Source organism: Natrix helvetica, assembly GCF_964273705.1.
Source record: "Natrix helvetica genome assembly, chromosome: 15".
NCBI classification, from domain to species: Eukaryota; Metazoa; Chordata; class Lepidosauria; order Squamata; family Natricidae; genus Natrix; species Natrix helvetica.
This window is the reverse complement of record NC_138565.1, coordinates 1438346-1452555: the sequence shown is the minus strand read 5'-3', so window position 1 is coordinate 1452555 and position 14210 is coordinate 1438346. Positions and strand designations below refer to the sequence as shown.

General features: G+C 60.2%; 2 protein-coding genes across 6 annotated transcripts; one reads left to right on the top strand and one right to left on the bottom strand.

The window, feature by feature from the left end:
- Nucleotides 1–93: 93 nt before the first annotated feature.
- On the top strand, nt 94–1713 carry EDF1 (endothelial differentiation related factor 1). Its single transcript, XM_081967359.1, has 5 exons — nt 94–254; nt 671–722; nt 878–1038; nt 1133–1226; nt 1452–1713. The coding sequence occupies exons 1-5, from the start codon at nt 177–179 to the stop codon at nt 1511–1513; spliced, it is 447 nt and encodes a 148-aa protein (XP_081823485.1). The 5' UTR covers nt 94–176; the 3' UTR covers nt 1514–1713.
- A 412-nt stretch (nt 1714–2125) lies between these two features.
- Nucleotides 2126–14134, bottom strand: MAMDC4 (MAM domain containing 4). Of its 5 annotated transcripts, XM_081967067.1 has the most exons (29): nt 12734–14134; nt 12008–12115; nt 11449–11619; nt 11112–11237; nt 10829–10971; nt 10663–10747; nt 10167–10289; nt 9858–10007; nt 9214–9314; nt 8783–8941; nt 8560–8653; nt 8144–8296; nt 7825–7914; nt 7563–7688; nt 7344–7474; nt 7112–7217; nt 6819–6947; nt 6329–6475; nt 5715–5845; nt 5038–5248; nt 4676–4813; nt 4375–4508; nt 4172–4265; nt 3836–3973; nt 3464–3598; nt 3166–3293; nt 2933–3047; nt 2663–2847; nt 2126–2464 (listed from the first exon to the last, which is right to left on the bottom strand). In XM_081967067.1, the coding sequence occupies exons 1-29, from the start codon at nt 12783–12785 to the stop codon at nt 2417–2419; spliced, it is 3651 nt and encodes a 1216-aa protein (XP_081823193.1). In that variant the 5' UTR covers nt 12786–14134; the 3' UTR covers nt 2126–2416. The 5 variants fall into 5 exon arrangements, with proteins under 5 accessions (XP_081823193.1, XP_081823194.1, XP_081823196.1 ...); XM_081967068.1 differs by having other exon boundaries at nt 2663–3047; nt 13217–14134; XM_081967070.1 differs by having other exon boundaries at nt 2663–3047; nt 11449–11576; nt 13217–14134.
- Nucleotides 14135–14210: the final 76 nt, after the last annotated feature.

Below are 14210 nucleotides of genomic sequence, written 5' to 3'. Positions count from 1 at the left end.
TCTCGTTGAGATTTCGGCCTCGAGTGGCGGCGGGACGGCCCAATGAGGGTGCCGCGCGCTCCGCCCTCGCGAGGGAAAGACGGGATGAGGGAGGGAACGGGGAGAGGGGCGGCCTATTGCGGAGGTTGAGCAGCGAGGAGGCGGCGGCAGAAGCGGAGGCAGGAACAAGAGACGCCATGGCGGAGAGCGACTGGGACACGGTGACGGTGCTGCGCAAGAAGGGGCCCAGCGCGGCTCAGGCCAAATCGAAGCAGGTGAGGCTAGGCAGGAGTGCGCCTGCGCACCCTCTTCAATCCCCGCCCAGCTCCCGGTGGGAGGAGTGCCTGCGTAGAGCCCACGTCAATCTATCGGGAGCCACGCCCACCCAGCCCTTCTTTCCAGGGGCTTCGATCGCGGCGTCTACCGGGCCTTCCCCTCCGCCACGATCGGGCTGCTTCCGGCTCGTGGTCGGCGGGAAGACCCCCGCCGGCCCGGAACGGGATCCGCGGAGGGGCCGCATCTCGCCTTTCCCTCGTTCCGGGCCGGGGAAGCCGCAGGGCGCCCCCTGCCGGCCAAGAGAGAAGGGTCCCTGGGGGCTCGGCTGGCCCGCAGATTCCCCTGAGGCGCCCGGCGGAGGAGGAGGCGGGGCCGCCTCCTTCCACGGGCCGGTAACGCTCCCGTTGCTCTCCAGGCTGTGCTGGCGGCGCAGAGGAAAGGCGAAGACGTGGAGACCTCCAAAAAGTGTAGGTGTGGCCGGCGGGCGAGCGGGACCAGGGCGCCCTCTTGAACCAGGCCGCTCCGGCTCCTTCCCGGGCGGGGGGCGGGCGGCCGGAGCCCCTCCGAGGCAAGGCCCCTTCCCTAACCGCCGCCGCCGCCGCCGCCGCTCCTTCCCCCGCAGGGGCCGCAGGGCAGAACAAGCAGCACTCGATCACCAAGAACACGGCCAAGCTGGACCGCGAGACCGAGGAGCTGCACCACGACCGGGTCCCGCTGGAGGTGGGCAAGGTCATCCAGCAGGGCCGGCAGAACAACGGCCTGACGCAGAAGGACCTGGCCACGGTAAGCGGCCGGCGGGGCGGAAGGGCCAGGCCTGGGTGAAGCCCCGTCCCCCCCAGTCCCTCCTCCGTGCAGCTGCCTTGCTCTCTCCCTGCAGAAAATCAACGAGAAGCCCCAGGTCATCGCAGACTACGAGTCCGGAAAGGCCATTCCCAACAACCAGGTGCTGGGCAAGATCGAGAGGGCCATCGGTGAGTGCCAGACCCACAACACACCACCCGCCTCTGTGGGGCTTCGTGCCCCGCTTGGCATCAGCACACAGGGCCACACCTGACGGTGCAGAAGCTCCCCAAGGCCTCCTGGGGTGGCAAGCAGCAGCAGCAGGTGCTTTCACAGCCGGCCAAGATCCTCCTCCCCAGGCTGCCCCGATGCCCGTCCCCGACTGAGTCTCTTCCTGCCCCTTTGCTCTTTTGCAGGCCTTAAGCTGCGAGGGCGGGACATCGGCCGGCCCCTCGAAAAGGTCCCCAAAGGGAAGTGATGACAAAGCCTCGAAATCAGTTTGCCCCGACTGATCTCGCCCGGCCGTGGGCTCCTCTGGCATGGCCAGGGTCTCTCTGCCGGCCTGGAACCTCCAACATCTCAACGCACCTCTCTCACAGCCGACATTCCTGCCTTCCTTTTTCAAAGTATCCAAATCCTAATAAAAGCATCTGAATCTGCCAGGGGCAAGAAATAAAAGTTGTCGTCTTTGGGGAAGATCCAAAGCGCCCGGGGCCTTTTTGGAGGGGGGGGGGGGCAAGAAGCAAGGCTGGCTCCCCTGGCCCGGTTGTAGGGGGGAGGGGGCCACAACGGTGGAGAGCGGTCAGTGGTGGTCAGGGTTGCTTTGGGGCCCTTCCCAGCGGCTGCTTTCATCTAGACTTTCAACCACCTGCATTTGTGTTCCATTTGGAGATGTTTTTCCAACTGATAGTTTTGGGGGGAAATTCCAGGCTTGCTTTCACTCTCACCCAAACACACCCACACACACGTCACTCGCCCACCAGGCTCCTTCCAGCAGAGAGGGAAGGGAGGAAAGTACCTTATTTGGGGGTGCTGCTTGAGGCTTTTGGGGGAGGGGGGGCTGTTTGTGGCCCTTGAAGGCAAGGACAACCAGAGTAAGGAGTCCTTGGGTGGCATCCCAGTGGGTTCACACAAGCGATTAAACCCCAGTGTTCCTGTGTCTGACACTCCTATCGGGAGTGGGTTTGTTTTAATTTCCTTGTGGGGGGTTGAAATGCTTACAGATGGGACATTCCATCCTTGGTGAATGCCTGCCTATCTCTGGTCAAGAAGAGAGACTGACTCAAGCCGTGTCTCAAAGATGCCCCCTTTATTGGAGTCGCTCTGGGTGCCCCTCCGGAGCCAGAGGCCGACGCAAGGCAGGGAAGGCAGGAGGGTCGGCCTAGGACGTTGCTGGGTCGGGAGCCATCTGGGGCAGGATGATTCTGTCCTGGAAGCCAAGGGCAGCAGAGACGGGCCGGCCTTAGGTGGCAGCCAAGAGACTGGGGAGAAGCCGCACAGACTGCCTCTCTCGAGGGAGGAGACGGTCTGCTCGGAGGGTCAAAAGGAAGCTCCCACCCATCCCAGTCAAAGGTAGCCTGGCTGGAGAGCAGAGGGCCACATCCTTCCCCCCCCCCTCCGCCCTTACATCTCGAAATGTGATGTTGTCAAAATCAGGCCTGTTGCCATCCTCCTCCACCATCCTTTCCCCACTGCCTCTCCTCTTCCACAGGCAACAGGCGGCCGCGATCAGCAGCAACAGGACGGCCAACATGCCAGCCACCACAGCGATGGTCGACACTGGGAGAGGGCTGCTGCTGCTGCTGCCGCTCTCTGCCAAGGTAGAAAGGAATAGTGAGAGTTCTGGGTGGCCCCCACAGGGATCGCCCCACAGCTGTGATTTTGCAGAGGACCTGACCTTCCTCTTGGCCTGCCTGGGGAGAGGCACAGTCCGGCCCAGCTGCGTAGTGGAGATCGTCCAGCGCAATCACCCCTGAGCTTGCCCAGGCTCCTCTGCTGGCCTCCAGGACGATCTGAAGGGAAGAGAGCTGTGTCGGGCTCGGAAGGACACGACACGCGAGTGAGGCAGGGAAGAGGCAGGGCTGGGATTCAGCTGCCTCTTCCTTGGGGTCCAGGCTGAATCCAGGCTACCTGGAACTCCACGGGGCTGGTCACCAGGACCGTTTGTTTCATCCAGGTCCAGCTCTGATGGCCTCTGGCGGTCCAGATGACCCTTTCTCCCTGCGCCCCAGTCAGCCTCACTCTGAGCTCTGCAGGAGCTGGCAATGGAAGGGGGGCGGAGGTCAGCACGGAGACCCTCTCTCTGCCCTCGGAGAGCGAGACTCCTCCCTCCCCCACCAACGACCAGCCCTGCTTGCGGCTTCTCTCCTCCAACCAGGAACCTGCCACTTCTGCAGCAGGGGGCCACATCAGGGGGGGACGGACTTACAGCTGTGGCCAAGGAAGTCCATGTGGTAGTGGAAGCTCAGGCAGGAGCCCGTGGTAGGTGCCAGGGGCTCGCTCGCCAGGCGTGCGGCACTCTTTTCCGAGCTCAGCACTGCCAGGTCAACGTAGGCGTAGTGACCTACAAAGGAAAAGATGAACAGCAGGAAGGAAAGTGGGCCAGGCCTCCTCCTGCAGAGTTATGGCTTTTCTTAAATTTAAATTTGCTTAGGTTTCCTCGGGATTATTTAATAACTCATGAAATAAGGAGGATTGTCCCAAAACTTAGGCAAGCGTGATCAATTTCCATCAACTCCGCCTCGTGGCTGCTGGCTCAGCAGACGCTCCTCTCGTGTGAGCCCAGGGACTGAGTGCTGACCTGCCTTGGTGCTGAGGGTGTGGTCTTCTTCGGGAGATGGGGAGCGCAACGGGGTGACTGCTTCCTTCCAGTCCCAGCTGTACCCGTCTCCGTGAGGCTTGCTCCAGCCACAGGGGCCTGACTCAAAGTCACAAGAGCCTGGGCCAAAAGGACCCCATGGTTACCTTTGACCTTGGCTCCCCCCCAACCACTTTTCCAAGTAGAAAGGAGACCGGGCTCTGCCCTGGTGTGCTTCCAGGTGGGGTCCCCACCCCCCACCCCTGCTGTGCCCATGACGTTCCTTTTGGTTTCTGAAAGAGGGGAAACAGGAGCCGGCGAGACTTAAGCTGCCCTCACCTGGCTCAGAGCAGCTGCCTTCCTTCACAGTGATGTCATCGAGGGCGATGTAAGAGGTTGGCTCTCCACCAGCGCCCGTCACTGCGAAGGCCACCTGTTCACGGAAGACACTGGTGGCGTAAGAGGCTCGTGGCCGGCCAGCTCAGACGGTCTCCAGGCAAGCCAGACATTCAGCTTGGGTTCAAAAAGGCCGCCGTGCCCACCTGCCATCTCCCGTGGACCTTTGCCACAAAGCTGCCGTACCGCCAGGCTGCACCCTGTGTCAGATCGGGACTGAGCCTCCCTGCCTCCGCTCCCACTTCCTTCTCTTCCTCCGCCGCGTAAGCAGTCAAGGATCCTATGGGGAGCAACCAACAGGGCAGAAGAGTCCGGAGCCCAAATGCTGTGTCTCTGGGGATGGGCAGTGCCAGTGTTACTTGTGGGGGAGTCGAGGTCTTAGGCCTCTTGGCACCGTGAATCAGGCTCTTGCACCCGAGAGTGCAGATGGCGCCACTGCCTGCTTACCTGGCTCACTGCCACTTAGGTGGTACCAAAAGGAGACACAGTGGGTGCGGAGCAGAGGAGGGAAGGCGCCAGAGCGCAGGAGGGTCACCTGGCCCAAAGGGAGACTGCCTGCACCAGTGCGGAGGATCAAGTAGTGCCCTGGGGGTGGAAACAGGGAATGGCCAAAATAAGATCTCCAAGGTTGGCGCCTGCTAGGAGTGAAGCATCTACTACCTCCCCCCTTCCTGAGCCAAACTGTAGTTTGGCCCCACGCCTGGCGTCTCTCATTCGCAGGAGCCCCAAAGCGTTTCTCAGGTCTCCCTGGGGGGCTTCTAAGTCCCGCCCTCCCCAGGGACCAAAAGGGGCAAACTGCTGCCTGCTACCTCTCGGCTCGCCCAGGGTGTGATCCACAGGAGGGCCCCAGCCCCCAGCGCCACTCTGCCGCTGCCACGCCTGCTGCTTGGCGGTTGAGAAGCTGCATTCGCCGGCCTCGAAGGAGCAGTACCTCTGGGCCGGGCAGACCCCAGGGGTCACCGTGAGGTCATCCAAGGCTATGCTTCCCAGGAAGCCATCCCGAAGAGCCTCAAAGATCACCTGCAGGACAGGTGGCAAAAGCCCCTTCAGAGCGCTATTGACAGGTTCCTAGTCCTCAGGGCATAAGGAAATAATGAGGCTCCCTGGAATCCGAGGAAGACTTTCAAGGGTGCAGGGAATTATATTCTAATCCGGGGAAGAAACCTATCCAGATGGGACTCTGACCAGTCCGGATTCTACTCTGCTTCCTTCTTCCTCGATACAGAAAGGGGGTTATTTTGTTTGGGGCTGCAGGGAGGGCACAGGGGATGCCCCGGAAGCTGGCTGGTGCCGATCCAATCGAAAGCTGGAGCCCGACTAGGGCAGGCTGTCCTAACCTATCCTAAAGGGACACGGCAGTGGGTGAGCACCTGCCCGGCTGACAAGGAGAGGCCGCATCGGCCTAACCCCTCTAAGGAGCTGCTTTCCAATGTTCCCGGGATCAGCTCTCTGCTCCGGGAGAGGCTTAGGGTTAGGCTCTCTTTACCTGGTAATTCTGACCAGGCTTGGGGGAAATGGAGGAGGACGCTTGATGCCAAACTGCCCCGTGGCTGCCTCTCCTGGTCCAAAGCACCTGCTCCGGTTCTCCATCCGCCTTCACTTTCAGGGCCAGGGTCCCTACAAAACCAAATTCCCCGTGTGGGTCTGTGCTGGGCGTGTAAACGTTCTGAAGAGTGCCAACCCAGAGGTGTCACTCAACACACAGCCGTTCTTTCGTGCAGGAGAAATCGCTCAGGATGTTGCCTTCACGCGCGGGAGGCCGGCTGGAAGATCACGGAGCCTCCGATCAGAGAAGATCAGCAGACGGAAGGTGGCCGGAAGATTGAAGCACTTCCCAGCTCAGAAAGGTGGCAGGCTGGAGAGCGAGGGCCTTCTTTGGGCAGCCCTCGCTCACCTCCACAAGGCGGAGCGAAGGCTGCTAAGATGGGAGGGGGCCACTACTGCCCCACCTGCCCATCTGCAGGCTTCTTCTAATGTGGGGCTAGAACTGCCTGACCGCCATCTGACAGCCACCCCCCGTCCCTCCACCCCAGCCGCTCTCCTCCTCTCTGGGGGGTGGGCAGAGGCAGCAGCTCCTGCAGGGGGAGCCTGAAGGCTTACCAATCTGGGGACCTTCCATGCGGTACCAGAAGGAAAGGCAGGAGGCATTCACAGCATCAGAAGCAGCTGCCGCCTGGGGAGCAGAAACGAGCCGGGCCCGCCTGCCTGGGTTCCAGGCCCCACCAGGCTCCGCAAACAGGAAAGAGCCTGTTGGAGAAGAGAGGGGAAGTGCAAAATGCTGGCCGGAGAGCAGAGGGCTCCGTGGCTGCCTCCCAGTGGCTTCCCTGTCTGACCTTTTCTTTTCCCCACTGACGCCAGGCGAGACTAGACTTTTAGACTTTTCTAAAGGGCCTCTGATTTCTGGAGCAAGAGCATCATGTTGAGCCAGAGGAAACCAAAGCTCATTCCCGGGCTTGGTCACCTGTTCCTGGCACAAGCAGAGTCCCCCCCCACCCCCCACCCATGGCTTCAAAGTCAGCCACCCATGCTGGGCTGGGCTGTGGCTCAGGATCCTCATGCCAGCCAGGCTACGGCCGCTCCGTGGTTCTACCTGTCCCTGTAGTGTGGTCCACGCCCCCCCTCCGGCTTTTGCTCAGCCTCCATTCAAAGCCATCGTTCTGCTCCAGAGACCAGCTGCACCAGCCGGTCTCAAAATTGCAGGAGAGCCCTGCCTGGGGGTCTGGGGGAGAAGAAGAAGCGAGGCTGTGCCTGGGGGTCTTTCCCAGATCGGCAGCAGTCAACATAGGAGGCAAAGAATGCCCCTCCCCCCATTTTCCTCAAAGCCTGCAGCGCAAGAGTCTCATCTCTATAGACCGGAGGGGCAGGGCAGGCAGGGGCTGGTACCTGAGGCTGGGGCTTCAGCGCTGCAGTTCACAAAGGTGATATTGCTGACCGCAAGTGGCAGGGCCCCCCAGGGGCCATCAAGACCAGCCCTGGCAAGCAGCTCAAGCTGAGGAAAGAGAAACAGGACCAGGGCTTCACCTGCAGCTCTCCGCTTCTTCCAGCTGCACCCCAAGGGGCAGCCTCCCCTCGGCCTTCGTCCCAGGAACTGAAGGAACTGGAGAGAGACCCCTACCTGGAAGGGCCTCTTCCTTGCACCCAGATGCACCGTGGCCTCTGCCCAGGAAGCGGTCCCATTGCTCCTGGCAAACCAAGCCCACCAGCGGGTGCCCAGGCTCCCATCGGCAATGGCAAGAGCGAGGAAGTCTGCAGGATGGGGAGGAGAGAAGCAGGTGGTGGCTTCAGTGCTGGGCAGCATTTGGCTGTGCCAGGGGGACAAAGGCAGCACCCATACCTTCTGGGCCAGTGGTGAAGTCCATCTGCAGCACACAGCCTAAAGCAGAAGGGCCCAACACGGGGGTAGCAGCCCGTGCCATGGAGAACATCTGCCCAGGGCCCCCCTGCAGGCTCAGAACCGACCCTGAGGAGGAGGAAGAGAACAATGGTGGGCCTGAGCCGCCCGAAAGACGGCTACAACCCCCTCCTCCCCCTCCTCCGTGGCATGGGCCCAGCCCCACTTCTAATCTGGCAGGGCCATGCTCCTGCGACCCTCTTACCCACAGAACTGAGACGGCTGGTGCTCCATCGCTGGCGGCCCACGCTGAGGTCCATCCAGCCCCCGGGGCCCTTGGCAAAATCGGTCCCTCCTGGAGGGGAAGGCATTGCGATCTACATCTCAAGGGGCAGACATTAACCGACAGGCCACGCAGCCCGAAGCCCCACTGGTCTTCAGGGGCTGGGGGGAGGGGGGGGAAGAGGCTCAGGGATCCCTGAGGGATCCCTTCTGGCCTTTTCAAAAATTCCTGCACAAGAAGCCAGAGCTTTTTTTCAAATCCCACCCAGGCAGAAAGCGGAAGGGCTCCTCCCGTCCCTTACCACACTGCTGCTCGTCGGAGGCGTCGTCACAGTCGGCCTTGAAGTTGCAGAGCAGCTGGAGGTCGAGGCATCGCTTGCCCTGGTCGCACGCGAACTGCCCCTGGGGACAAGGGCTGGAGGGCTCCAGCACGGGGGGAGGAGTCGGGATCTGGCCTGAAAAGGACCGGACACCAAGACCTCAGTGCAAGAGGCAGGTCCGGCCCAGGGGCTTCCCAGGGGGCTCGGGTTAAACAGGCGTTTCAAGAGCCCCCTCCCCTCCCCCCAATCTCCCTTGGTCAGGCAGTTTGTGAGCCCGCCTGAGACGGCCGTGCTACTCCTGGGGCTTCCCACAAGAGCAGGAGGGGGCCTAGCTGACCAGGAAGCAGAGGACGGGGGGCTTCAGCCATTGCTCAGCCGGTCGTCCTACTTCTACTCACTGTCCGGCACCGTCCGGCAGCCAGGAGACAGATGAAGGTCGTCTAGAGCGATGCTGCCTTCCTGCCCACTTCCAAGCCTTCCCTCCAGGACAACCTGGGAGAAAAAACCAAGGGGATCGATGCAGGGTCAGGGGCAGAGCCTGGGGCCTCCCACTGCCCGTGTCAGCCAGCTCCCCCTGGGAGGTTGGGGCGCCTGGCACCAGGGCCTCCGGGCTTCGTCTACCCTGAACTCCTTTTTGTCCACGAAATCCACTTTCTCCCGGAACCAATAATTGCCCAGGTCTCCCGTGCGGCTCCAGACGAGCTGCAAAGCTTCTTGCGTCTGGATGTAGACATTGAGGCTGTTGCCGCTTGAGCCATGCATGTGGAGGTAGAGAACCAGCTGGGAAGAAAGACAGGCAAAGGGACTGGGTGGGAGGGAGGGTGGGAGGGGCACCCCAGCCTCCGTTTCCTCTCCTGCCCCCGGGCTCTAGCAACTCCACGGGGGGCCGGGGGGGGGCTTGGGGCGACCAAGGCTTCTGGGAAGCCACTCAAAGAGGTCTCCTTCTGGGGGAAGATCCCCAGAGTCAGAGGGGGATTCAAGGGGCTGCAGAAGGAAACCTCCAAGGCCCTCCGCAAGAGAAGAGCCTCTCCAGCTGTGTCCAGGAGACTCACATAGCAGGACTGGTTGGCGTCTGAGGCCAGCGTTGGGCTGCTCAGCCAAGCTCTTCCCTCGTGCAGCTCTGGCTTCTGGGCCTCCACATACACGAAGAAGCCTGCAACGGACGGAGCAAGCAATGCAGGGAGCCTCAAAGCCTTGGAAACATTAACTCTGCCTGGAGGGGTCTGGGGCTTTTGATGACCCCGGCAGATCTTTTCCCCTCCAGGAGGGCGACCAAATCCAGAGCAGAATGGTCTACCTTGACCGGGACACGGAGCCAGGGGACAAATGGACTCCAAGCACAGAAGCTAGCAAGAGGGTCCGGAGCGTCTCCCCCATGCCCTTCTCCTTTGGCAGCCCCCTCCCACGGACCGCCAGGGCAGGAAGGGGGGCTAAATTTACTGCTTGGGGTGGGGCTGTGGATTTTTATGGCCTCACTGATCTGCTGTGATTGAGTTCGAATACAAGCTCCTCCAGGCAGAAAGCAGCCAGGAAAAGTGGGGGGGGGGAGTGTTTCTCCTGGAATAAGCTCAAAGGATAGCCGAGACCCTCAAAAGCCCAGCGGTGCCTCCTGCAGCCGAAGCCATTCTGAAGCCAGGCTGCGTCCTCAGACAAGCAGACGGCCCTTCCTGCTTCCTTGCTACCTGCCTAAACTCACCTTCCCGGCTGTTGGTGCTGTGATCCCGCCAGGGCCCGACAGCTGGAGAGGCCAGGTGGAGGCTGGAGTTCCTCAGCCAGGGAAGGGTCGTGTTGGGGTCCACCGTCCACTGGCACCAGCTCCCCTCAAAGGAACACACTGTGGAGGAGGCTACGGGGGCGAGAGAGACACCCTCACTGGCCCTACTCAGACCGTGGATCATCTGAAGAGTGGCAGATCCGGCTTCAGGACGAAGAAGCTCCCCCCCAGCAGCTCTGGGCCTCCAAGGCCAAACGGAGGGGAGCCTGCCCCCCCCCCTGCAGTACTCACCACATTCAGCCGGGGTTTCATCCTCACCATCCCTGCAGTCTGCGGTGCCGTCACACACCCGGTCTATGGTGATGCAGCTGCCCTGCTGGCAGTGGAAGGCCTCTGAGCCACACGTCTGGGGAGCTAGGAGAGATGGGAAAGGGGCCGGGTGGGCCTAAAGACCAGGTAGGGGCCTCTGTGCTGTGGGGGCTTCCGGCCAGGGTCTGCCCCTTTAGGCTGCGTTGATCCTGCTCCATTCATGGGCAAATCCCCTCTTGGGGACCGGCTGCAGCGATCCATTGTCTCTCTGCCTGTCTCTCCTACCATTAGATGCGCTGCAACACAAGTCCCATCCTCCCCAGCCTGCATGGCCCGTGGGCAAGGAAAGGAGTGGCTTGCCGATGGCAGAGAGAGCATCCCACGGGGCCTCCTTTGGGGGGGGCCTTTACAGGAAGCGGAGACTGCAGAGGTCAGGAAGGAAGGAATAAAGGGGAAACGCCCCAGGTCCCCCATTTACGTGGGAAGCCGCAATTCCTGAACTCAACATCGTCCAGCGCCAGCTGTGCTGCGGAGGAGAAGCCCTGGGTGGAGGAGAAGGTGACCTGCCAAGGAGGGAAAGGCTCCAGGTGAGGCTGGGGAGCTCCCGTCAGTTGGAGGCAGGGCTGGGCTCAGCTGTCAGGTACCTGGAAGTTGCCCGGGATGTGACCGGTGTAGGCCACCAGCTCCTGCCAGGAGTGGGTGCCACCAGGGCTTTGCCACAGGCTGATGGTGCGGTTTCCCTGGCTCAGCTCCAGGGTCAGGAGAGGCTGCTGCGTCTCGTTAAGACCTGGGTTCAAAAGAGCATCTCCGTGAGACGGCAGAGCCAGGAGAGAGGAGGCTTCCTCTCACTCTAGGAGCATATTGGGGGGGGGGGGGGTATCATGCAAGGCACTGGCCCACCCCACTACCGGTTCCCCCTCAGCCTACCTGAGCCCCACAGGAGATACCAAGCTCGGATCTCGCAGGAAGCAGCTGCTCCTCGCAACAGGGGGGACTGCAGCCGGGCCGTGGCCGAGGGCTTTGCTCTCTCCTTTGTAACCGCCATGTACCAGCCTGCAACGGAGGGCAACGGAGGGACTCAGAGGAAGCAGGAAGGGTGGCACTCACGCAGCCGCCCAAAAGGTAAGAGGAAAGAACAGAATGCGGGTGCCCACAGCACAGGGCACCCCCCTGGCACTGCTTCAACTCTTTCCCCCCCAAGAAGAGCCTCACCAAGGAGTTCCAGCTCCCGTGCCCCTCCCCTCCCCCCAGAAGAACCAGTTACCTAAATCCGTGCCCAGCGTGTGGTCGAAAGGGGGCTCCAGCCCCCAGGTGGAGATGCTGGCCTGGGCGGGGTCCCACCGGTAGGCTGTGGTACTGATGTCCTCCCAGCCACACATGGTGCCTTCGAAGCTGCAGGTGGAGGGAGACCCCCGAACCGACGCCGTCTGATAGCCTGGGTGGAGGGGAAGAGCCAGCGGTCCACCCCCTCTCCAAGGAGCCTCTCCTGCCCCTGCGGACAGGGGCCTCGCCAAGAAGGGCCAGGGGATCCCAAAGGAGCTGCTGTGGGGAGGGAGGGGAGGGGGCTTGGGGCTGCCTTTCTTGGGGTTTGAACAGTGACTTCAAGCCACAATTCAAGGGCAGGATTTCATAGCCAGGAATGGTCTGGAACCAATCCTGTTCATGAGGCTTTTCCCATCGGAAGCCACTCCAGGGCGGTCAGGGATGTGCTGGGACTGGTGGAGAAGGATTCTGCTTTCGACAGACAGCGGCTACTCCCATCTTTTTCTGCTGAAATTTTGCCTTAAATTCCTCCCGAAGGAACCGAAAGGAGAGGAACTCACCACACTGGTTTTCATCTGAACAATCCCAGTAGTCGCACACAAAATCACACACCCTTGAACTCCCAAGGTGGTTGACAAACACAGCCTGGACATAAAACGGAGGCCCAACTGGGAGACAGAGAGAGAGACCCCAAATGGGTGGCTCCCAGAGAGGATCGACTCCCCCTCTGGCTCCTCTCCGTGGCTCCGAGAGCGGGACATCGACCAGCTTGGTCAAGCAGAAGCTTGCTCCGTAGTAGAGACCGCAGGTGGCGAAGGAGGGGTGCTAACGACCCCGTTTAGGGAATTTGCATCCAAGAGTTCAGGGAACAGCTCAGACCCAAATGCAGAAAGTAGAGAACTGAATATTCAGTGTAAATCAGTTCTCGGGATTGGAGATAAACCTCCGACTCTTCCCCCAAAACCTGCCAAGGTGTCAACGGACGGAGTTTAGGGGGAAATGCCAGCCCACGGAGAAGCCGAGAGAATGTTTACTATCTACAAGGAACCACTTTTCTTGCCTCTTAAGCAAACACAAGCACGGCCCAAAGGGCACATTTCAAAACACAGGGAAGCCTTGAACTTTCCAGCAGGCATAAAATGGGCCCAGGAGGAGCAGGTGTTCAGGCTGGCTGGCTCCTTCCTCCCTTCGGTTCCCCCAAAACAAAGCTCTGTTCTTCCCCCTTTGAATCATTTCCCTGCCGCCCTAGCAACGGGGTGGCCTCCTCCTCTTCCTCCGAAACTCACCCATCGGCATCTGCAAGAGCAGGAAGGACAGCAGCCCCCAGGACCCTGGCATCCTGGGCCTGCCCAGCAGCAAGATGAAGTCTGCTCGGTTGGGAAGGACGAGGAGGAGGGAAGGCTGCTCCAGCAATAATGTGCCTGGACTTCAACCTCCCTGATCACCTTCCTCCTGAGCAGGAGGGAAGCACAGCCCAGGCACAGGGTGGGGACTGGCCACAGGGAGGGGGACCCGAGCAGGATGCTCACACCCATCTTCTGTGGGGAGAGGGTCCCAACGGCCTGGGCCCTTTCTTGGAGCAATAAAAGCAGAGAGAGGCAGCTGCGGGCCAATCTACCAAGCAAAGCAATGCCCTTGTGCCCCAGCTCCACCAAGCTTCCTTCCCTTGTTATGGGCAAAGGGGTTTGATCACTGGCTGCTTCTACCAGCCTTTTGTTTTAATAAGGCAAAGGAGACGTCATCAAACACCGGGCCCTTCCTGATCTAACCTCAGCTCTGGCTTGGTTGCTGCCTGCCCCAGGTATGGGAGAAAGGGCTCTTCAGGCCAGCATCTCTGGCGAATTCCGGCTGGGCAACATAGGAGGGCATGTCGTCCTGGAGTCCCCTTGCTGAGAATGGGCAGCTGGGAGGCTCTTCCTCAGCCCACAGAGCTCCTCCAGCCCCTTGCTGGGAAGCGGTTTACTTTTTTCATTGTGTGTCACAGACAGAGTTGCTATTAGCAGTAAGGCAGCTGTTCGGGTGGAAAAGAACGAAGGACTCTAGTCACCTTGCTATCCAGCAGGAATGTGAACATTTGTCTCCAGTTCAGATCAGTCACAAGTTGTACACTCTTTTATTTAAATACACCCCGAGAACCAGAACTGCGACAGATTGCAAAACCTTGTTTCCAAGAAAGTGAGGTTTCACAAGAGCTTGTTGCTCTCACATGCAAGAAACCCAACCTCATTTCCGTGAAGGCGCCCTTGGACTTCGTGCAATCAAGTCATAATCTCCAGGAAAGATCTTGCAGACTCGCACGCTGTCCAGAAATCTCGTCCGCAGGTCATTAGCAGGACAAGGCTAAGCACTGCTTTACCAGCGACTTGAACTGCCAAAGAAATCCATGTTTCCATGCTGGATGGACAGGAGACTGCGGAGAAAAAGTCCTCCTCGGCATGCAGTTTGGATCAGGCCCAGACCAGGGCCTCTTCCCGTTCTAGCATGTTACATGAGAATGTTACATTTGCTGTGATTTCCAGGAGAAAAAGAAACGTGCCGGCTACAGTTATCAAGACAACAAAGCAACTTAAAACTGCCATGGGAACACGGCTGCTTTGTGTACAGGCGAAGCGGGAGCATTGCTGCAAGCGGATGAAGACAATCTTTGTGAGTTTGCATTCTAAACAGAGCAGGTACCCATGCTTATTACTTCAGCTGCTTCCTCTGCGTTTTACCCAGTCCGCACAGACACAAAACTATCTTCCTCCCTTCACTGCTGTTTCT

What these genes read in the sequence shown, in the direction of transcription:
- EDF1 (XM_081967359.1), top strand. Translation starts at nt 177, where the DNA reads ATGGCGGAGAGCGACTGGGACACGGTGACGGTGCTGCGCAAGAAGGGG. An exon ending in CGTGGAGACCTCCAAAAAGT is followed by an intron (nt 723 to 877) that starts GTAGGTGTGGCC and finishes CTTCCCCCGCAG; the next exon opens with GGGCCGCAGGGCAGAACAAG. An exon ending in CGCAGAAGGACCTGGCCACG is followed by an intron (nt 1,039 to 1,132) that starts GTAAGCGGCCGG and finishes CTCTCCCTGCAG; the next exon opens with AAAATCAACGAGAAGCCCCA.
- MAMDC4 (XM_081967067.1), bottom strand. Translation starts at nt 12,785, where the DNA reads ATGCCAGGGTCCTGGGGGCTGCTGTCCTTCCTGCTCTTGCAGATGCCG. An exon ending in GTATCTCCTGTGGGGCTCAG is followed by an intron (nt 10,972 to 11,111) that starts GTAGGCTGAGGG and finishes TTTTGAACCCAG; the next exon opens with GTCTTAACGAGACGCAGCAG. An exon ending in GGACCACACTACAGGGACAG is followed by an intron (nt 6,476 to 6,818) that starts GTAGAACCACGG and finishes CTTCTCCAACAG; the next exon opens with GCTCTTTCCTGTTTGCGGAG.